The 23867-nt window shown below is 44.2% G+C and overlaps 2 protein-coding genes across 3 annotated transcripts in view; one reads left to right on the top strand and one right to left on the bottom strand.

The window, feature by feature from the left end:
• NSUN6 (NOP2/Sun RNA methyltransferase 6) overlaps positions 1-560 on the bottom strand; it is a 30050-nt gene extending 29490 nt beyond the window's left edge. The window contains exon 1 of the mRNA XM_075827582.1: positions 311-560. The gene's annotated coding sequence lies outside the window, so the exon portion shown is untranslated. The remainder of the gene's footprint in view (positions 1-310) is intronic.
• Positions 9-22805, top strand: ARL5B (ARF like GTPase 5B). Of its 2 annotated transcripts, none has more exons than XM_075827584.1 (6): positions 9-554; positions 9614-9674; positions 13871-14018; positions 18073-18156; positions 19438-19589; positions 21425-22805. In XM_075827584.1, exons 1-6 carry the CDS (start codon positions 509-511, stop codon positions 21471-21473), a joined length of 540 nt encoding a protein of 179 aa, XP_075683699.1. In that variant the 5' UTR covers positions 9-508; the 3' UTR covers positions 21474-22805. The 2 variants fall into 2 exon arrangements, with proteins under 2 accessions (XP_075683699.1, XP_075683701.1); XM_075827586.1 differs by lacking the exon at positions 9-554 and adding an exon at positions 8797-8934.
• Positions 22806-23867: the final 1062 nt, after the last annotated feature.

Below are 23867 nucleotides of genomic sequence, written 5' to 3'. Positions count from 1 at the left end.
GAGAGACACGATCATACAGAAATTTAGAGTTTCAATGCCATAGGCAATGATTTGGTCTACACTATTGAAAAACTACGACTCCCAGCGTGCTCTGACAGGCTAATGAGAGACTTAGCAGGCCGGGTATTGTAGTTTTCACTGATATTACTATTTGCATACTATTTGGTTACTGTTTGTAACAACCAATCATCAATCAGCTCAAATCTGCATGACCTGATGTTATCAAATCTCTGATTGGCTGAAAATGAAAGCGGGCAGGAGTAGAATTATCCAATTGGAAAGAAAGGCGGTTGATGTCAGATCGCCTTACAAGCGTCAGACGTTCGGTGACGTAAGCCGGCCGTGCGTGGAGAGCGTACACATCTGAGGAGCCAGCTGTTGAGCGCTGTGTGAGTGTCTCCGTGGTGAGGGCGGATGGAGACTGTGGCCTGACTCGCAGGGAGAGCCGGTACTGGACGGAGACTCACACCTATGTGACTAGCGGAGCTCGGCTTTGCCCCTTCTCAGCATGGGGCTCATCTTCGCCAAGCTGTGGAACTTCTTCTGCAACCAAGGCAAGTGCCTGCGAGCTGCTAACAAAGACCCATCTCCCTGCTCCGCTCCTCCTGCACAGCCGCTGCTCTTACTGCCTGCTCCATAGGAGTCCGCAACCTACGGCACTCCAGCTGTTGTGAAACTACAATTCCCAGCATGCCCTGACAGCCTTTGCTTTAATATTCAACCCATTGACTGTCACGGCATGCTGGGAGTTGTAGTTTCACAACAGCTGGCGTGCCGAAGATTGCTGACCCGACTGAGCTCCTGCTTCTGCACAGTCCCTACTACCCGTTTATTAGCTTGCTATGTTTTATTTTGTGCTTTTACTGCTTATCTATATATTAAAAAAAATAAAAAATGTAAAGTGGTTTTCCCAGAATTGACAATTATCCCTTATAATTATCTGATGTCCTACAGGCTCCAAACAGGGAAAAATGAATGATCTAGTTACTATTGTAATACTGTACCGCGGTTACGGTTTAGAGCTCTCCGGTGGAGCATGCGTGTCGCTCTCTATTGGGCTGAGTTTACACGTCGTGGATTTGTTGCACATTTTATTACGGGTTTGACGCAATTCTTCATTCTTTGCGCTGCAAAGGGCAAAATCTGCAACGAAAATCCTTGATGTGTGAACTCCGCCTTATACATAATGAGGAGGTAAGCGGGTGGTGGTTTTTGTGGTGCCTGTAGACTAGAATGGAGGCACCTGTGCGCTCTGCTCTCCCTCTTGCTGGACACAGTGGTGGTCACAGGACCCCTATTCTCTCAATACACGGGCGTCCATCCCATCAGACCTATATGAGGTATCCTAGGGTTAATGGTCAGAATCCCCCTTTAAGCGTCGTCTCTTGAGTGGTCCGTAGTCCCCTCCTGCTTTATGTCCATCTCTTACCATAATTAATAGTCAAATTCCTTTAATCCGGCATCAATCAGACCTGGTAGCAGAAATACTTCATGATCAGGATGGTCAGTGATTTCTATAAAACGTGTTCGGGTAGGGAACCTCCAAAGATGATTGCGGGTGCGTCTCCCACCAGAAGCGCGGACAGTACGGTTCCATTGGCGGTTATACCGGAAACCTCTCCTGCGAAGCTTATTAGGTCTCTGCTTCGTCTTGTGAATTCTAACCATTCTGTGCCGGATTATAAGACTTTACCGGATTAAAGGCATTTCCGTGTCTGCGTCAGCTGTGATTTTAAATAAGAGCGGAGGATGAATTTGCTGCGTTATTTTGCTAGTTCTGGTCAGTGTGACGTATGGGAAAATTAGATAGATTTTTTTTTTTTTTTTAATTATTGATGGAACAATTGTCAGGTCCCCTCCCCCGTTAGTCTCTCTGGATAAGACCATGCTGTATTCTATGTAAGGGTATGTTCACACGGCCAAATTTCAGACGTATACGAGGCGTATAATGCCTCGTTTTACGTCTGAAAATAGGGCTGCAATACGTCGGCAAACATCTGCCCATTCATTTGAATGGGTTTGCCGACGTACTGTGCAGACGACCTGTTATTTACGAGTCGTCGTTTGACAGCTGTCAAACGACGACTCGTAAAAATACAGCCTCGTCAAAAGAAGTGCAGGACACTTCTTTCAGACGTTTTTGGAGCTGTTTTCTCATAGACTCCAATGAAAACAGCTCCAAAAACGGCGCGAAAACGGCGCGAAAAACGAGTTGGTAAAAAAATGAGTTGGTAAAAATGCGAGTTGGTAAAAAAACGTCTGAAAAGCAGGGTCTGTTTTCCCTTGAAAACAGCTCTGGATTTTCAGACGTTTTGGTTGACTACGTGTGAACATACCCTAAGGGTATGTGCACACGTAGTGACCAAAAACGTCTGAAAATACAGAGCTGTTTTCAAGGGAAAACAGCCCCTGATTTTCAGACGTTTTTTGAGCAGCTCGCGTTTTTCGTGGCGTTTTTTACGTCCGTTTTTGGAGCTGTTTTCATTGGAGTCTATGAGAAAACCGCTCCAAAAACGTCCAAAGAAGTGTCCTGCATATAATGTATATAAGTGTCCTGCATATAATGTATATATGTGTCCTGCGTATAATGTATAGATGTGTCCTGCGTATAATGTATAGATGTGTCCTGCGTATAATGTATATAAGTGTCCTGCATATAATGTATATAAGTGTCCTGCATATAATGTATATAAGTGTCCTGCATATAATGTATATAAGTGTCCTGCATATAATGTATATAAGTGTCCTGCATATAATGTATATAAGTGTCCTGCATATAATGTATATAAGTGTCCCGCATATAATGTATAGAAGTGTCCCGCATATAATGTATAGAAGTGTCCCGCGTATAATGTATAGATGTGTCCTGCGTATAATGTATATAAGTGTCCTGCGTATAATGTATATAAGTGTCCTGCATATAATGTATATAAGTGTCCTGCATATAATGTATATAAGTGTCCTGCATATAATGTATATAAGTGTCCTGCATATAATGTATATAAGTGTCCTGCATATAATGTATATAAGTGTCCTGCATATAATGTATATAAGTGTCCTGCATATAATGTATATAAGTGTCCTGCATATAATGTATATAAGTGTCCTGCATATAATGTATATAAGTGTCCCGCATATAATGTATATAAGTGTCCCGCATATAATGTATATAAGTGTCCCGCATATAATGTATATAAGTGTCCCGCATATAATGTATATAAGTGTCCCGCATATAATGTATATAAGTGTCCCGCATATAATGTATATAAGTGTCCCGCATATAATGTATATAAGTGTCCCGCATATAATGTATATAAGTGTCCCGCATATAATGTATATAAGTGTCCCGCATATAATGTATATAAGTGTCCCGCATATAATGTATATAAGTGTCCCGCATATAATGTATATAAGTGTCCCGCATATAATGTATATAAGTGTCCCGCATATAATGTATAGAAGTGTCCCGCATATAATGTATATAAGTGTCCCGCATATAATGTATAGAAGTGTCCCGCATATAATGTATAGAAGTGTCCCGCATATAATGTATAGAAGTGTCCCGCATATAATGTATAGAAGTGTCCTGCATATAATGTATAGAAGTGTCCCGCATATAATGTATAGAAGTGTCCCGCATATAATGTATATAAGTGCCCCGCATATAATGTATATAAGTGTCCTGCACTTTTGACGAGGCTGTATTTTTACGCGTCGTCATTTGACAGCTGTCAAACGACGACGCGTAAATTACAGGTCGTCTGCACAGTACGTCGGCAAACCCATTCAGATGAATGGGCAGATGTTTGTCGACGTATTGGAGCCGTATTTTCAGATGTAAGACGAGGCATAATACGCCTCGTTTACGTCTGAAAATAGGTCGTGTGAACCCAGCCTTACAGTCCCCCCTCCCCCTCTTATGACGGTACATTTGCGTGATAATCCGGTTTTGTGGTTACTGCTGGACATGTTCGTCATAGGCTTTATACAAGTGATACCTCTCCGGTTTCTGTCTCGCTTACCTCCTGTAATACCTCTTATATTGCAGCATTGTTCTTCTGCAGCGATTGGTCTTATAGTATTTTCTCTACTATGTATAATAATATAATGCTGCGGTCATTAACCTGTGATTGTCGAGCCTGGACTCTCAGGACCCATGTCTATTAGCCAAAGTGGAGAGTGAATTTACGTGGACAGCCCACTGATTTCAATGGGAACTGTGTAATGCTTCATTTCTCCTGTGGTGGCGCTGCAGAAATATGTAACATTTTCTGCCAGGATCCCCCATGGATTACATATGATTTCTGGGGGCCCCCCTCACAAACTAGATGTTGAAAGCTGAAGGTAAACTTAAAGGGGTTGTCCAGTTCCGAAATTAATGTTATATTTGTAAAATTAAGTTATTCCATTTTCCAATATACTTTCTGTATGCCACAGTTTTCAGGATCTCTGCTTGTTGTTCAGTAAAAACATTCATGGTTTACTTCCAGTGGATACAATTCTGTCCATGGTCATGTGCTGGACACACGGGTGCTGGGATCGTTAGAAGACACAACTCTGATACACCTACTGTAAGGGTCTGTTCACACAGCTTACTTTCTGCCTTTTTTTTTTTTGGGCCATAAACTCCCTGAAAAACAGCTGAAAATACGGAAGTTGAACGCCTCCGAACATCTGCCCATTGATTTCAATAGGAAAAACTGTTTTGTTCTGAGGGGCGGTTTTTACGCGGCCGTTTAAAAAAAAAAAAAAAAAAAAAAAAAGGCACGTAAAAAGAAGTGATATCGCTTCTTGAGACGTATTTGGAGCCGTGTTTCATGGGGTCAATAGAAAAACCGCTCCAAAAACAGCCTGAAAAAATGCTTGTGGTTTAAAAAACGACTGAAAATCAGAGTCTGTTTTCCCTTGAAAACCGCACCGTATTTTACAGCCGTTTTTAGTTTGCCATTTGAACGTACCGTTACTAACGACCCCAGCACCTGTGTGCCCGTCACATGACCACGTAACGACCCCAGCACCTGTGTGCCCGTCACATGACCACGTAACGACCCCAGCACCTGTGTGCCCGTCACATGACCACGTAACGACCCCAGCACCTGTGTGCCCGTCACATGACCACGTAACGACCCCAGCACCTGTGTGCCCGTCACATGACCACGTAACGACCCCAGCACCTGTGTGCCCGTCACATGACCACGTAACGACCCCAGCACCTGTGTGCCCGTCACATGACCACGTAACGACCCCAGCACCTGTGTGCCCGTCACATGACCACGTAACGACCCCAGCACCTGTGTGCCCGTCACATGACCACGTAACGACCCCAGCACCTGTGTGCCCGTCACATGACCACGTAACGACCCCAGCACCTGTGTGCCCGTCACATGACCACGTAACGACCCCAGCACCTGTGTGCCCGTCACATGACCACGTAACGACCCCAGCACCTGTGTGCCCGTCACATGACCACGTAACGACCCCAGCACCTGTGTGCCCGTCACATGACCACGTAACGACCCCAGCACCTGTGTGCCCGTCACATGACGATGGACAGAATTGTATCCACTGGAAGTAAACCATGTATGTGCCACTGAATAACAACAAGCAGAGATCTTAAACTGTGAGGCATTAATACACAAAGTATATGGGAAAATTGTCTAACTTTTTAATGATTAAAATGTATTTGCTGAATCTGGACAACTCCTTTCAAAATGCGTCTGACGGGATATTCAGCTGATTCCCCGGGTCTTTCTTGCTGTACAGCTGATTTTGATATATTTTATACAGCTTGAGTTCGCCAGAATGGGAGACACTCATGGAGGGGGTCCTGATCGGAGGACCCCACCTCTATGATGGCCAAATTCCCTAAAATGTAATATGAACGGGGGTCACCTTCACAAGACGACCCACAAGACGAGTCCATCACCACTTTAGAACCCCCCCCCCCCCCCCCCCAGACACCTTTAAGAAAAGAGACGTGTACAGATAATGCAGCATTGTGGTGATCTCTTACGGTTAGTGTCCTCCTTCACTCACATCCTTCTTGATGGTCACTAATGTCTATGTATTGTCACCTCTTTCCCCACCGCGGGCTCTTCGAAGTTGTGTAGTTAGACACCCCGCCTCTCCAGAAGTGTGTAGATCCGGATACACCGCCATCTATTCTACCGTCTGTATTTGGACCACTGAATCCGCGCTGAGAATACGCAGTCTGGAGGATTTTCCAGTGAATATTTACAATGCTGCCGATCCCACCATGACAACCTGTCTATAAGGGGGCCAGAGAGGGATGTCTCCAGTTAAGGACCACCTCAGTTAACAAGCCAGCAGAGTGAACCTGTCATGACTTTACAGAGGCGCTCGTTAGATTTAGTGGGGCAATCCCTTTAAAACTTTACATTAACTTAAACTCATTTTAAAGAATTAAAAAGAAAATCTTGTAAAAACCCATAGACATGCTACCAGATCACAGGTTAGTAGTGAGCACTCTGATCAGTGGGGGTTCTGACCGCTGTGACCACCACCAATCACGAGAACGGACTTACCTTGCCGTTCCTGTGAGCCAGATGGAAATGAATCACGCGGTGGCCGAGCATGCAAACTACCCCTCCATCCCATCAATCGGACCACCACCGATCAGATATTCATCACCTATCCTGTGGACAGGTGATATATGATTATGGGAAAACTCCTTTAAGGAGCCTCGCTGGTGCTAGTTGTGCCTCTCGAGCGAGATATAGAGGGCATTGGTGCTAAAGTTCTACATCTAGCAGGGGAATATAGAGGTTCCTTAAATCCTGTTCCGTCTAGGCACACTGGCTGCATCCAGACGGAGAATGAATGGAGACACCCGCTTATCAGACCTTTATGGGCCTGTCCTTTGAATAAGCCATACAGGCCTAAGGGTATGTTCACACGCAAAATACGTCTGAAATTACGGAGCTGTTTTCAGGTGAAAACAGCTCCTGAATTTCAGACGTTTTTGTAAGTACTCGCGTTTTTTGCGGCATATTTTACGGACGTTATTGGAGCTGTTTTTCAATGTAGTCAATGAAAAACGGCTCCAAAAACGTCCAAAGAAGTGACATGCACTTTGACGCAGGCGTCTTTTTACGCGCCGTCTTTTGAAAAATTACACCTTGTAAAATGACACCTCGTGGGAACAGAACTTCGTAAGACCCATTGCAAGCAATGGGCAGTTGTTTGCCGACATAATGGAGCCGTCTTTTCAGGCGTAATTCGAGGCGTAAATTACGTCTGAAAATAGGTCGTGTGAACATACCCTAAGAGCGAAAAACCTTCTAATAGTTGACCCTGTGATAGCGCAGGGTTTAGTTTTATATTTCCTTCTACATGATCTGCTGGAAATGTAAGTAATATGTGGTGACTTTCTCCACACTGAACACAACATGAAGCAATGGGGAGTTAATAATTCTCATTCTCCCTAGAGCGATGTTTACACTTGTGGTGAGTCAAGATCTTCTCTCCCTGTGACGTGGCGGCTCATTTCGGGTTTTAGATGCAGTCTTCATGTTCTAGTTTTGTTTTTGGGAATTCACATGATTAAGAGGGCAGATCTGCGTCATGAGTGAGGAAGGGACGGGCACTCATGGAACGACACAGCGGAGGATCCGAATGGGCGATCATGATCTCCAATACCGTCAAACTTCTGCAGTTAAAGGGATTGTCCACGTAGGCTGATCCCTTCTCGTTAGAAGGATCCCATGTTGATAAACTGGTCATAGGGTGTCCCACTGCAGTAATCTGTGAGGAAACCAGGCAGCAAGTGTTCCTTTTCCCTGTAGCAGCACCGCAGGAGAAGTGGAGCATTACACCGTTCCTAAAACAGAAAATGAATGGGCTGTCCATGTCATGCATGCGCTACAGTCAGCGAATGGAAAATCTAGCATTGTTGTAAGATCTCTCCATTTTCCTTTAATGACTTTCTTCTGTGCACTGTGAAAAATAATATACCTGGAAACCATCAACAAGTAGGCTGTTAACTGCCTCTATAATATCTTACTGGTGTCTATTTAGTTGTTTTATTTAAAAAATCATAAATGGACCCATGATGAGATCTGTTGGATGGACTTGTTGGTTTTTGGGTAGCAAATGAGGGATTTTCTTGAGTGTAAAATCAAACTGAAAATAGACGAAACAGGATAAACTACAAAAGTGCTACTTTTTATATATGTGCAACGAAACGTAACCGTGGTGTCTCACCGCAACAAATCCTTTTTATACTGAAGACTGTCGCCACTGGTCCGGCTTTAGAACCCTGACTGACAGCTTGCCGGGACCCTGACTGACAGCTTGCCGGGACCCTGACTGACAGCTTGCCGGGACCCTGACTGACAGCTTGCCCGGGGAATCTGTCTGGTCATATATTTCTGCTGCAGCGATCATATGGGGGAAATTAGGCCTAATGCACGTGACTAGTGATTTTGTGGACCGCAAAACCATAACTCCGTTTCAATCCATTTGTCCACAAGAAACCTTCTGTAGGTCACTCATGTGTCGTCAGGATTCACGGATCCGCAGCAAAAAATTGGTGTCTCCGATTTTGTCGCATCGATAATCCGGACCATAAAATAATTTGTCCTGAGTTTTTGCAGCCCGGATTGGCGGCCCCCACACGGATCCGTAAACATCAGTTGTGTTCGGGACTTTATATAAATGAATGGGTCCGTGTGCTAGCTGCGATATTGCGGGATAGCAATCAGACAAAAAAAAACAGTCATGTGCATTAGGTCTTACGTTCCGGATATTCAAATAAATGGCCGTCCATGTGATACATGGATAGACTGGTTCTGCCGAAGTCAGAGACGCGGTTTGCTAATAGACGGGTCCCGAGCGGAATACCCCCTCTGCAATCCAAATGCTCGAACAGGCCGTATGGAAAGGGACTGTCATGATGATACAACTTATTTAACGGTAGGTATTGTACAAATCCTTTAAGACTTCTCCAGCGGATCTATAACTTTACATGAGGGGGAAAGAGACTTTTTTTATGCTGTATTTGCTTGTGCTGTGTTGACCTCGCGTCTTCGTTCGCTATAGATTTCTACTTAATACAGTTGGCAAAAATCACATGTCTGGCTCGTGTCTTAATGCACTCTCTGGCACAGGATTGTTTATGAAGTCCTCGTTCTCATAGGTGGACTTGACAAGTCTTAAAGGGTAACTAAACTTTAAAAAAAACTTTTGACATGTCCGATTCTTTTATTTCTGAGTACTGAGACCCCCACTGATTGCTAAAACTAAGCGGCAGAAGAGCTCAGGTGAGCGCTGTGCTGCTACGTTTCTGATTGGCTTTCCTCGGAGTTGTGTACAGGATCAATACAGTCGGAGCCCGTTTACCACTAATGCGCCTTTCTGAGGAAATCTGATGAGAAATAAAGTGGCTCTGTGCTTCTGCGCTTCGTTTTAGCTTTCGGTGGGAGTCTGCTCGGACCCCCACCGATCAAAACTTCACATGTCAAAAGTTTTTTTAAAAGTTCAGTTGCCCTTTAACATTCTTATGTTGGTGCAGACGAGGATCCTCAGGGAGTGGGACTTGCGTATTGAGCAGAAATGAGTGTTTTTGGTTGATCGGTTACTTTTCTCATTGCAGAGCACAAGGTGATCATTGTCGGACTCGATAATGCAGGAAAAACCACTATTCTTTACCAGTTGTAAGTATTAGCGATTACACCTCACGCAGTGATTGCTGCGAATGCAAAATAAATAACCTCTATACCAAGGGTCAGCAACTTGCGGCACTCCAGCTGTGGTGAAACTACAACTCCCAGCATGCACTGACAGCCAAAGACTTTATTCTAGCCAAAGGCTGTCAGGGCATGCTGGGAATTTTTTTTTTAATAGCACGAGTGCCGAAGATTGCTGCCCCGTGTTATAACCACTATTTCATACTCTTTATGAACCCGGATGTACAGAACTATAGGGTCCACTGAGATTGGACGTTGTTGCAATACTAGAGTGCAAAGAATTGTGGGAAAGTAAGGCTAGGTCGTATGGATGTAGTACGCTCTGTGGCCAGAATTTTCTGTGGCGCTCTGCCTGCGTCGCAGGTAATGAAAGACAATGTTTTTGCTTTGTGACCTGCAAGTTGTCGTGACCGGTGCAAGGAATCCAAACCCGCTGCACTTCTTGTGACTGGGGTCGCGGTCACTTGCCGGTCGTAATGCGACTACATTCACTTACATTACTTCGATCTTTGGACGTGTGTCGTGGCCGGAGTCGCTGTGTATCCCCGGCCTAAGACGGCTTAAACAGCAGTTCTGTAATATCAATAAGTAATGTGGCATCTCTGGCGCTTACAGTAGAACGCCGATAAGCCAACCCATTATGTGGGGCCTCCTGGGGAAACTAATCTCGCTGTGTCAGGAATAGAATAATGCATTTCACGTGATCTCAGAAGGAAAGCATCTTACTCCGGTCTTAGAGGCAGAGCATGGACAGTGAATCAGGGATGTTTAGTGCCGGGTTGAGACCGTTGACCATATGGTCGTGATGTGTAGTCACTTGTCGCATCCACTCGTGTAACCACGACGACCAGAGCGGGTACAATGGCTTTTATACTGCGCTGGTGTCTTGGAAGCCACCCAAACTTTCCTCCTATGGTAGAAAACTATACCTGCAGCATAAGTACTAGTACTGTATGTATAAGTATGTAGATGCAGAGGGGGAAACTAAGAAGCGCAAACCCGTTCCTCTCAATAGCTATAAGGCGGCTCCAGCGACCTCTGCGGTACAATTGTGGCCTTACCACCACTCAATGTTTCCCTATGAGTGGCAAACTTAGTAAGCGACTTGTTACGTTTCGACTGACGGTCAACAACCCCCCCCCCCCCCCTCATAGAGACAGCTGCCCGTGGGCCATCAAAAGGCGCCATGGAGCCCCAGCCTTATAATTGTACATTTTATAATGTTTACATCCGTACAATGTTTAATAGCCCTCATACTTTTTCCATTTGTTGCAGCAAAGTTCACAATATCTGATACTTTCTCAAATTTTGAGAGGCAATTTGCAGAGATTCTTAACTTGACATCAGATTTTGTAGGAATAGCTTCCTCTGATAATGACTGTTTAATATGTGGCATATTCGGTCATATAAACTTCAGGGGTCCCCCACTCTGTACGCACCTTCATGAGGCAGTGTGGAGAGCTGCGTCAAAGGTGGAGTCAGGGTGACCCTGTATTACATGGTCGCCTATTGTTTATTTTTTGCTATGGAAATACTCTTAGCCTTAGGCCTCATGCCCTCTTCAGTCTTTTCCTTCAGGGTGCTATCTGTTTTTGTCACGGATAGCACCCTGAACCCATTCATTTCAATGGGCCCGTGCACACTTCAGTTATTTAAACGGATCCGTTGTTCTGATCCGTCAAATGTAGAGCATGTCCTACTTTGGTCAGTGATTCAGTGACCGTGTGGCCCATAGTCAATGGGTCAGTCAAAAAAACGGATGGCACACGGAAGGGTTCCGTGTGCTATCCGTTTTTGACAGATCCGTTGCCATAGCAACTGCTGGGTGAGCCAAAGTTCACAGACTCGGACTACAGTACACATTCATTCCTGAAGATGGATGTGGAGAGACTCATAGCATTGGTGCATGATCAGCCAGAACTGTGGGAGACGCGGGCAGAATGCTACCACGACCGCTATAAGACTGGGTTCACACAGTGTTTTTTGCAGGTGGAAATTCTGCCTCAAAATTCTGTTTGGAAGTTTGAGGCAGATTTTCCTCTCCCTGCACGTCGGTTTTCGCAGCGTTTTTCGCCCGCGGCCATTGAGCGCCGCAGGCATAAAACGCTGCGACATACGCTTTCTCTGCCTCCCATTGATGTCAATGGGAGGTCAGAGTCGTAAACAGGCCGAAGATAGGGCATGTCCCATCTTTCTCCTGCGAGATGGTTGTACTGCTTGCGGGAAAAAGATGCCTCCGCCTCCCATTGAAATCAATGGGAGGCATTTTCGGGCCGTTTTTGATAAGTTTTGCGGCGCGGTTCCCGCGTCAAAGAACTCGTCACAAACTCTGTGTGAACGTAGCCTAAAAAGGACGCCGCGTGGGAGGAACTTGCCAAGGAGCTTTTGACGCACAGATGCCAGCAGGGAACTAGCGTCACAAAATAAGTAAGTAAATGCACACATTTCACTCCCAAAATCCCAAAAAAACAAAGCAAGCCAAGCAGAGTAATCTCAAACTGTTCTCTATGCCCTGAAAGCTACAGAAAACCACCAAAAACTTCTTGTAACCTTTCTATGGGTGTTTCCTGGGACATGTGACAAGTTCAAATGAAGCACAACGTCCGTGTAAAATGGAAATACGGAACGGAAACATGAACCCTCCTTTTTTTTTTTTTTTTTTTTTATATGCTAAAGTTATAAACATTTCCAATATACTTTGTTTTTCAAGATCTCTGCTTGTTATTCAGTAGGAACATTTATGGTTTACTTTCTGTGGATAAAATTCTATCCGTTTTTCACGTGATAGACACGGGTGCTGGGATCGTTACATGGTCGTGTGATGGACACGCAGGTGCTGGGATCATTAGAAGACACAGCTGATGCACATACTGTAACGATCCCAGCACCTGCGTGTCCATCACATGACCATGTAACGATCCCAGCACCTCCGTGTCATCACATGACCATGTAACGATCCCAGCACCTGCGTGTCCATCACATGACCATGTAACGATCCCAGCACCTGCGTGTCCATCACATGACCATGTAACGATCCCAGCACCTGCGTGTCCATCACATGACCATGTAACGATCCCAGCACCTGCGTGTCCATCACATGACCATGTAACGATCCCAGCACCTGCGTGTCCATCACATGACCATGTAATGATCCCAGCACCTGTGTGTCCATCTCATGACTGTGGATAGAATTTTATCCACTGGAAGTAAACAATGAATGTTCGTACTGAATGACAACAACTAGAGATCTTGAAAACCGTGAGCAATTAATATAGAAATATATTGGGAAAGTGTATTAGTTAAAGCAGTTTTCCAGCCACTAAAAATGTATGGCCTATCCTCAGGATGGGCTATCAATAGCTGATGGGTCGGGGTCTGAATTTCGGGACCCCCGCCAATCAGCTGTTTTGAATGGGCCGCAACGCTCGTACGAGCGCGGCTTCCCCTTCGTTTCTTCTTGCTCACTGATTCGTCGACACGCACGTAGCGGCGATTCACAGATATTGCAGCCTTCTCCCATTGAAATGAACGGGAGAAGAAGACTGCGATACCTGTGAATCACCGCTAAATGCTTGTCGACGAATCAGTGAGCAAGAAGAAATGAAGGGGAAGCAGCGCTCGTACGAGCGTTGCGGCCCATTAAAAACCGTTGATCAGTGGGGATCGTGGTCCGACTTTCGGGACCCATCAGCTTTTGATATCCCATCCTGAGGATAGGCCATACATTTTTAATGGCTGGAAAACCCCTATAATACAAAAAAAATAACATCCATTTCATGAAGCTGGGCGATCCCTTACTACTTGTCCCTGTACAGCGGTCAATAAACCCTACGGATGCCAAGTGTCCTTTTTGGTAAGGCCCGGGAGGTATAAATCAGTATAAATTATAATATTTATTTTTTTGTATAGGAAAGTGCAGCCGGCTCTGCTTTCCTCTAACTTTATCCTCCAACAAAAAGTATACGGCACACAGGTATTTTCTCCCTCCTGGATGACTATATGGTATACAGGGTGTTTGTCGCATATTCCTGTAAATTCACGCGATGTATGCGCCAAACATCGCCCCATAACATGTGAACAGAGCTTTAACTCTTTATTCATCACTCTATTAGGAAGCGGAGGTGCCGGCTGTCTTTCATTCCACAATTCTATTTTCTTTTCAGTTTAATGAATGAAGTGGTTCACACCTCCCCGACCATAGGAAGCAACGTAGAAGAAATTGTCGTTAAAAATACCCACTTTTTAATGTGGGACATCGGAGGACAGGAATCCCTGCGATCTTCGTGGAACACCTACTATTCGAACACCGAGGTAACCAGCAGGGACCCCTTCACCTGAGAGTCCTGGCTGCCGGCCAGTATTGTGCGTGCAGGCTTCATCCACTCTGTTAGCTTTACCATGACTGCAGTCAGATGGTTACACCCAAGTAAGCAAAGTCTCTGTTTACTTCTTAATCTCAGAAAATTGCTTGAGTGGAAAATGCAGGAATTCAGATCATCTTGAAAGAGTAGATAAAAGAACAATGTAAGGCTGCACAGGATCATCCCGCGAAGAGAGATCTGCAACTACTGAGCGCACAGCCACTGACACTATAGAAAAACCTGCCAGTAAATCAGATCCAGTGGCTGCGCAGTTAGGGCGGGTTCACACGTGGCGGAATTTCACTTAAATTCCGCTGCGGACACTCCGCAGCGTTAATCCGCAGCGGTGCCGTTTGTCCATTGACTTACACTTTAATTTAGCAGTGTTCGTTTAGACGAGGCGTAAAATTCCGCTGCGGAGCATAGGCTGCGGAGCGGAATTTGGTGTCCGCAGCATGCTCTGTCTGTTGCGGAGCAGTGGCGGACTCATGGCGGAATTTCTCCATTGACTTCAATGGAGAGTCAAAATTCCGCAATGAAGTCCGCAGATCTTATGTGTGCTGCGGAGCGTATTGGTTTTACTACCATGACATTTCTTCATTCTGGCTGGACCTATGTATTTCTAGGTCTACAGCCAGACTGAGGAAGTCAATGGGGCTCCCGTAATGACGGGAGCGTTGCTAGGAGACGTCTGTAAATAGTCACTGTCCAGGGTGCTGAAAGAGTTAAGCGATCGGCAGTAACTGTTTCTGCACCCGGGACAGTGACTACCGATCTCAATATACATGTATCTGTAAAAAAAAATATAAGTTCATACTTACCGAGAACTCCCTGCGTCTGTCTCCAGTCCGGCCTCCCAGGATGACGTTTCAGTGTAAGTGACGGCTGCAGCCAATCACAGGCCAAGCACAGGCTGCAGCGGTCACATGGACTGGCGCGTCATCCAGGGAGGTCGGGCTGGATGCCGAAAGAGGGACGCGTCACCAAGACAACGGCTGGTAAGTATGAAATTCTTTTACTTTCACTAGGGAAAGTGCTGTCCCTTCTCTCTATCCTGCACTGATAGGGAGAAGGGAAGCACTTTTCCCGCAGTCCGCAGCAGCTAGTCCGCATCAATTTTCTGCACATTTTGTGCAGATCCGCAGCAGAATCTGCAACGCAGATTCTGTGCGGCATTGATGCGGACAGTTGCGGAGGAAATCCGCCACGTGTGGTCATGCCCTTATCGGTTCCAGGGAAAGTTTTATTACTAATATGGCCATTTTTATATGTTGGTGGTCATCCAGCTTTCCTAGACTCCTGAATGACAATGTTGGCATTCATGACTAGGCAAATCTGCCATTTTGAAGTCTAGGAAAGCTGGGTCACCCGTTCTGTTATAGCTGTAACAAAAAAAAACGACAACTCAAGGATTTGTATTTATTGATCTTGTTATGGTGTGATCCTCTTTCAGCTGGAGTTGTGGTAAGCTGTACTCTTAGGCCCTGTTCATGCGGAAACCGCTCCGCAAAAACCGCCCGAAAATGCCTCCCATTGACTTCAATGGGAGTTGGACGAGTTTTTTGTTTTTACTGCGAGCAAAAAAAACGCGTCGTGGTAAAAAGAAGTTACATGACCCATTTTGAGGCGGTTTCTGCTTCCAAAGCCCCATTTCAATCGGTCAGAAAGGGTAAAAAAAAACAGAGTGTTTTGACGAGTTTTTGGCAAACCACTGTGCAAGAAACGTCTGGAGCAGTTTTTGCAGGAGGAATTTTCCTCCTGAAAAAAACCTCAGTGTGAACACAGCCTTAGGGTATGTGCACACGACCTATTTTCAGGCGTAATGGTGGCGTTTTACACCTCGAATTACGCCTGAAAAGACGGCTCCAATACGTTGGCAAACATCTGCCCATTGCTTGCAATGCGTTTTACGATGTCGGCGCTCAATGGCCTCGGGGAAAAACACTGCCTAAATCGGCGTGCAGGCAGACCAAAATCTGCCTCAAAATTCCACATGGAATTTTGAGGCAGATTTTCTGCCTGCAAAAAAACTGTGTGTGACCCCAGCCTTAGGCCTTATGCACACGACCGTAGCCATGTGCACGGCTGTGATTTCCGGATCGGCCAGCAGCGGAGTCACTCGCGAGCCGCCTGCTAAACGCGTCCATTATTTTCTATGAGCCTGGCCATGCACGGGCCGTGGAAACCACGGTTGTGTGCATGGGCTCTTAGAAATGAATGGGGTCGCAATTCTCTCGTGGACTTTTGGGGGATTTGCGGCCGCAAAAGTACGTTCGTGTGCAATGAGGCCTTAGGCCTCATGCACACACCTGTATTCTGGTCAGTATTTTGCTTCATATTTCGGAAGCCAAAACCAGGAGTGGAACATAAACCTATAGAGAAATGGTTTTGGCTTCCAAATACTGAAGCAAAATACTGACCAGAATACTGATGTGCACCTTAGTTTGGTATTTTTTACGGACTGGTTTTCCACCCTGACAGGTGAATTTTTATATTTTTTTGACACTGTCCAATAATCCAGAATGTTTACTAATCTGGCAGCTATCCGGTCCCTTTGATGCTGGATTAGGGGACATTTCCTGTAATCTGATATGGCGAGGACGGTCTCTGGGTAGTTTGCGGCTGATGGTTTTGTCTCGTCAGAAGTCTTTGATCCGTTTGACACGACCCTATTGAAGCTTCCAGTATATGACCTGTAAACGTTGTAGTGGATCATTTACCATTCATGTATATTGCAGCTAATCCTTCTGGAAGCTTCTCTGCGGGCTGATGTAACAGAAGGGCTTTGTTCTCATTGAAACTAGGGAAAAATGTTGCACTTCCATGATCTATAGTGTATGAATAGAGGAGCATTGTATGTGGACAGCACAGACTTGTGCTGGATGTTTTGACTCACGAGCCTCTAAACGTCACAATTTATGTCCCAAATAAAATCTCTGGCATTTTAAAAACAAAGTACCAAAACCTGGGGGAAGCAAAGTCTGGAGAGCCCACAATGTCCGCACCCTCCTCGCCCCGTGAAGACTGATTTTCCCCACCAATGAGCAAAATGTTGAAAATCCTCTCCTCTCTAGGGAACCACGAACCTCTTCCAGAGGCCACAAATGGATAGATTTAAGAATTCTGCCATGAAAGTCAGTGCACCCATCTTAGTCTAATACTCCCACCGCAGTAAGTGATGATGTGTCTGACTATACCATCGCCTACTCCTATGTGAGGGTTCAAGTGAATGGAGCTGAACTGCGACACCTGCACGATGCCTGGTCGCGATTGGTGGTGTGTAGGGAAAAAATGTGCTTTACTTGTGTTTTGGCCCCTTTAAACTAGGGATCAGTGGGTTTTTCCTACAGATCAGCAAGTTCTAGCCTAGAGATGCCATGACTTGGGCCCCATGCACACGACCGTGCACTTGCATCTGCATAATTTCCGCCTTTACGGATCGAATAGGAGACATTATATCCTATGGGCCATTGCCCACGACTGTGGTTTCCACGCAGCCCGAACCACAAAAAAAAAAGTTGGACTCATCATTTTACGGGCCGCATTTGAGGTCTTGGCTCATTAAACTCCATGCACTGTCCATGATTGCGGGTGACACTTCTCAGGTGATCCGTGCTGTAATCACAGACCGTGCAGACCGCTACGGTCTTGTACATGAGTCCTTACTATCGTATGCTGCGACAATTTTCACACTTTTGACATAAACGAGTAGAACCGGAGTTCAAAAATGTAAAAAAGTTATATTCTACACCTGTACTTATATATTTTCGGAGTAAACCTCTTGCTTATTGTAAAAGTGCCTCCAAGCTCTCTACAATTCCTGAGCGCCTTCATGCAATTTTGCTTCGATCTGTAACAATGTGTAAAAAAAAAAAAAAAAAACTATTCCTGCGGCTAAAAATCTGAGCAGAAATTAAGAATCACAACCACCTTTAAAAATAAAAGTATAAGAGTTGCAGAGAATATTGTACTGGTTAAAAACGAGATGTTTTCTTTCTCCTCAGTTTATTATCCTGGTTGTCGACAGCACTGACAGGGAGAGACTTTCCATCACCAAAGAGGAGCTGTACAGGATGCTCGCGCATGAGGTGGGTCGCGCCATGTCATCTGCTGAAGTTTCCCACACGTTCTTTACAGTTTAGATTTACTTTCCCAAAATGACGCGGATCCCGGTTGTCTCTGAAGTACGAGGAATCCATCAGCTGTGCCTGGGTGTTTCTCAAAGTTCTCAAAGCCAACGGTGTCTGAAAGAGACAAGCGTACCATAGCGCAACGACCAGAATGCATGGGATGAGCGATCATTAATAAGATCGTTCTTGCATCTTATTGGCAGCACATCCCCGGTTTACACAGGAAGACATGCTGCCGACAAGCGCCTGTTTTTTGGGGACACACAAAAGATCCAATCAGCCAACGAACGAGTGTTTGAAAATTTGTCGGCTGAACAGGGCGATGATCCGGGATGAGCGTTTGTACAATCTCGCATTCATCTGATCATTGGCCGGTGTAAAAGGGCTTTTACTTTGGATTGCCTAGCAAGCTCTGATCAAGCGTTCTATCCTGTACTCCAGTGCAGAGCTGCGTTCACAATTCTGCAGGCTTCAGAGCTGTAACACTAGATCTATTGTAAATTGCATTACGTAAGCCCACCAACTCTTTATGTAAATATTTCTATATGTAAAGTCCAACATGGTGTTTGAGAGTAGATATACGCTTTTTTTTTTTTTTTTTTTTTTTACTGTTTTTATAACTAACTTAAAAAAAAGAATCCTGTTTGAACTATGGTCTTGGCTAATTGCTCATTGGCTTACATAACCGGCTATTAAAAGCCTTAAGGGATATGTACGCCTGTTTGAAGACAAATTTTATATATATATAATTTTTTTTTTATTCTTTCTTGAGGCTACATGACTGGATTAGGTGAGGAACTAGCAGGTGTGTGTTTTTAATATATCAATTCTGCTTGAATATGGCCTAGGGGCATGATGTCAGCCGGCCTGAACATCCATAATATAGGTTCTAGTTCAGAGAAGAATAAATGTTGTTACAAAAGGAATATAGGACACAGGGTATCTCGTTGCATGATTCACTTGTTTTGTGGCGCTCTCCAGATTGCGTCACTTTGCGCAAAGCTCAAGGACTTGGGTGATTTATTGCTTGAAATGTTCCACCAAGAAATATCATTACAAAACCCCTGGAGTCCAGCAGGCAGAGAAATCCGAGCGGCCCGATACCTAAAGTGCTGAAAATCTCAATAATGCAGACTGTACAAAAAGTCAACAATGTTTCCTATGCCAAGTCTATTTTTCGATACCTGTTTGGCTGCTGAGTAAATCTATCATTGACCGTCTCTATTTACGTTGATTTAGGATTTACGGAAAGCAGCGGTTCTTATCTTTGCAAACAAACAGGATATGAAAGGGTGCATGACGGCGGCCGACATCTCCAAATACCTGACCCTCAGCTCTATAAAGGATCATCCATGGCATATCCAGTCCTGCTGTGCGCTCACAGGAGAGGGGTACGTATAGATCGCTTCTCTCTGTCGCTGCAGCGGGAACTTTCCTTAAATTGTCTTTCCTTGGGAATTAATTAAACCTTCCGGTTTGAAAGCCACTTTTACAATAAAGGCCCTTTTACCCTGGCCCATTATCGGGCAAACAAACATTCATAGAACACTCGTTGCCCTGTGTAAACAAGGCAGCGATCAGCAGATGAACGAGCAAACGCGCAATCATCCGCTGATCGTATCGTTTTAAAAAAGTATTGTCATGTGCTGCTGACCACGATAATATTTTAATGTATGGGGACGAGCGATCGGAGTAACGAGCGCTTGTCCCCATATGTAGCTCCTTGTGACAGGAGCAAACGAACGCCGATCAACGAGCGGTCCCTTTGAATGGCGCTTGTTGTACCTGCCAAAATTGGACGGTGTAAGAGCTTTAGGCCTACACAAATTGGAGTGATTTATAGCAAATTTACCAAATGGCGCGCACCTCCGGTGCATTTCTAACTGTCTGACACCGAGGAAGGAAATCTATGCCATTTCTTACTGTTCCACATAATGTGACCCAAACGGTCTTATTTTGACAGGCGACAAATTTTACCACTAAAATGTTTCACGTAATCACTTGCGACACTATATGAGCGCAGTGCATGCCAAAACCCTGTGTGTACAGCTTAATAAAAGTGTTCCGTTTATGAGCACCTACCTAAAGAGAAGGTCATGGAGGTACACGAATCACGCAGTGTTGCACCTCTGAATCGTACGAACGCTCATTATGCAGGGCAATGATCAGCTGACAAGCGAGCAAACTAGTTCGTCCACTGATCACATCTTTTATGCGGCCAAAAACATGGTCCCTTCTCGGCAGCGCATATCCCTGTGTGAATGGGATGCGCTGCCGTCAAGATGCAGACTGTATGGGGACGAGCGATTTATAATAAGGATCGTTCGTCCCCATACTCCCGATCGTTGCTCTGTTTAAATGGAGTACACCAGCGCTATTTTTCACATGTCATGATTTTTCCTGCTTTTTTTGCTGAAACTCAACCACCATGTGTGAAAGGGTTTTCCGGGCACCGTATAGGTCATTGGTGGGGGGGGGGGGGGGGGGTCAGATACCTGGACCCCGCACCAAGCTGCTGCAATGTAAAATTGGCCATATACTAGTAAATCAAGGGAAGCCGCCTAAGTTTGGCAATTATGTTTAATTTATTTGGAGATTGATTCTTGGTGGACATTTTTGCAAAAGTGGCGACAAGAAGTGTGACCGTGTTGCTTGTCATCTCTCTGATTTGATTCTTGTTGGGCACTGATGGTAGAACTATGCTAACAGCATGACAAAGTCTTATCCGTTTCTAAGATGATAATTCAGAGGTAACAACCAATATGGCGAAACTTTTTAAAAAAAATAAAGGGTGCCGCAACTGAATAGAAAGCTGGCAATAGTTCTAAGTAAATAAAAAATAATTACCAAACTCTGGCTGCTGCTATAATTACTCATTTACTAATATGTAGCCAATTCAACATTTTTGGGAAAAGCTCTTCTTTGATTTTCGCTATTGATTCCGTCAAAACAGAAACCATTAGCAACGGAAGCATTAGCGTTGAATTCAATGATGATGCAATAGGAAGCTATGGTTTCCGTTTGCCTTTCCGTTGATTGGCTCCTCCAACTGAAAGCTCAGACAGAAGCGATCAACAGAAAGCAAACGCTGATGTGAACAGGCCCTTAAATGGATTTTTTTTTTTTTTTTTTTTTTCTGTGTTCAGGTCCATTTCATATCTGCCTTTGGTAGTTTTTACCAAAAACTTTTGTTTTATTTTTTTTTTCCATTTTTGTTCCCTTCTAGGTTATGTCAAGGTCTTGAATGGATGACTTGCCGAACTGGAGTGAGATAACCTGGTCTCTCCATGGGACACCGTTTACTCTGCGGACTCTTTTCAGTACCTTTTACACTACAACCTCTCCATTTTAAGTTTAATTTATAAGAGTATCGGATCTGTCTCTGAGCCGCACTTCGGGTGATGCTGCTTAAGAAAAATATCTGACCGCTCTTGGACTGTACTACACACGACCTCTGAAGAACAATTCTCGTAATGATTACTGTAGTCATTTGCACAACCGAAGCATTAATACACACCGCCGCTGGCTTTCTTTTTTTGTTTTTTAAATGGCAACCTCTTTTTTTTTAAAAAAATTTTTTTATATATATATATATGGTTTATCATTGTCAGCATATGTAATCTGTGCCGCGTCTGCAGTTGTGGCGTTGGCATGCTGGGAGCTATAGTTCCACAGCGGTTGAATAACCACAGTTGGCTAATCCTGGGTTTTAAGGCTGGATTCACACGCCCAATATGTGTTGCAGATTTTCATTCCGATTTTCGAGCCAGTCAGAAGTGAATTCAGGAGGATGAAGTATAAATTCTTCCTTTATATCTCCCATTCTTTATTAACCCACTGCTGGCTTTGGCTAAAAAAAAAGACAACCGATATGCAATGTGTGAATCAAAGGGTCAATATTTGTTTCTGTTGGTGACTGAGAAGCTGCCACACACGTGGTCTTACATTTTTACAGTGGGAGTTCAATGTTTCCCTATAGCAAAAAAAAAAGCTGAAAGTCGCCTTGTACACTTCGCAAAAAGTCAGATTTTGTAGATTTTTACAAAAACACTCGGAACTTTCTTTTTTGGAGGGATAAAACTGAGCTCTTCTCCAGAAGGAAGAAAACTGTCTAGTGCCACCTATAGGTGAGAGGACCATATTCTTCTGCAGGAAAGCAATATGTATACTTTTACCCAGGGAGCATTGCCAGAAAGCGTACCTGAATCTCCACCAGGAGAGCGAGTACCTCTGAGGAGGGGAAACCTAGAAGACATGCGGCAGCTCCATTAACACCGCAATGAGCCTAGAGCCAAAAAACTTGATTTATATATAATTTTTTCTGATTTCATATCAATTTTACTGCCACTTTTCATTTCTTGCCAGTAAATATCTGTCTTTAGAAGATATTTTTACCCTTTTATAGAGACACTACACTTTTACTGTGGATATTAATGAATATATATATAGTTCTGTATTCATTTTTAGTATTTTTGACTTATTACAGGTATTATGTTCATGATGGGGTAGGATAGGTCAGCTTTTTTGGGGATTGTATCTGGTCTTCTACAGTCTCATCGGCATATTAAATAGGGAATAAAGAGGCTTTTTGAGGCTTTGGAACGCTTGATTTGACATGATTGCACCTTTTGTGTTCTTTTATGGAGATGAAGAGGCATGAACGTAAAATATTCATTGTAGGGCACGTTGTAACTAGTATATTATGTCTAACGTGAAGTTGTAAGAAGTGGCTTCATCTAAGGTTGCCGTGTCATCAGATCAATCATAGGATTATTTTTAGATACAATGAGGGCTATATGAATAAAGAAACACCCCTATATACCTGTTATTGAAGTCTCATTTGAGAATTGTAGACAGACTTTTGGGTTAGGGCGAGGCATCTCTTGTTCACATGTATTTGGCTCCTATGATTTTTATTTTTTTCATTTTTGTCTTTAATTTTAGATTAATCGGACCTTCTTGTCACACTCTCAGTAATGACTCAAGCTGGTTGTACACCTTGGCAGGATCGGCAAAACTCAATTCTGTATGGGGGTAGCCCGACAGTCTACTGGGTGGTGGTGGGGCACAAGGAATAGGCATGTTTGATTTTAACATCCCGTCCTTTGTACACCCTGGCAGATCGTAGCTGCTTGGATCTGCTAATCGATGCCTCATTTCTATGGCTACTTTTAATACGGGGGGCCTTGTCAATTTTAGGATCCAGTTGTAACACTCCAGAACTAATTTAAATTTTCGGTGGCCAGGCAAAGAAAGTTTCAAATACATAAAAAAAAAGCCCAAAAGGTGTCATTTGGAAATCTGTAGGTGCTTTGGTAATATGTCTGCTGTGCTTTGTCCAGACCTGCCATTAAAGTAAATGTCCGCTTATTAAAACCACCATTTTTAGGTCCAAATTTCTCTGATTTCTTAATATATTGTTGTAGGAGTTAGAGCGACTTTTTCAGATACATAACGCCAAATCTTCTGCATAGATCTAAAATATAACCGGCAGCCACCACTAGAGGGAGCTTACTGCATACTGTTCATTGTACTTGTATGCAAAAAGCTCCTAAGCTCCCCCTAGTGGTGGCTGCAGATTACCAGCATGTTTATATTATAAATCTGTCTACGCAGGGATTTGTAGCTTGATATTGGAAAAATAAAGGTTGGTCCGCTATAAAGATATA

The sequence above is a fragment of the Rhinoderma darwinii genome, chromosome 5, assembly GCF_050947455.1.
Source record: "Rhinoderma darwinii isolate aRhiDar2 chromosome 5, aRhiDar2.hap1, whole genome shotgun sequence".
In the NCBI taxonomy this organism is placed as follows: domain Eukaryota; kingdom Metazoa; phylum Chordata; class Amphibia; order Anura; family Rhinodermatidae; genus Rhinoderma; species Rhinoderma darwinii.
Note: the sequence above shows the minus strand (reverse complement) of the source record. Positions and strands in the feature narration are given on the sequence as shown.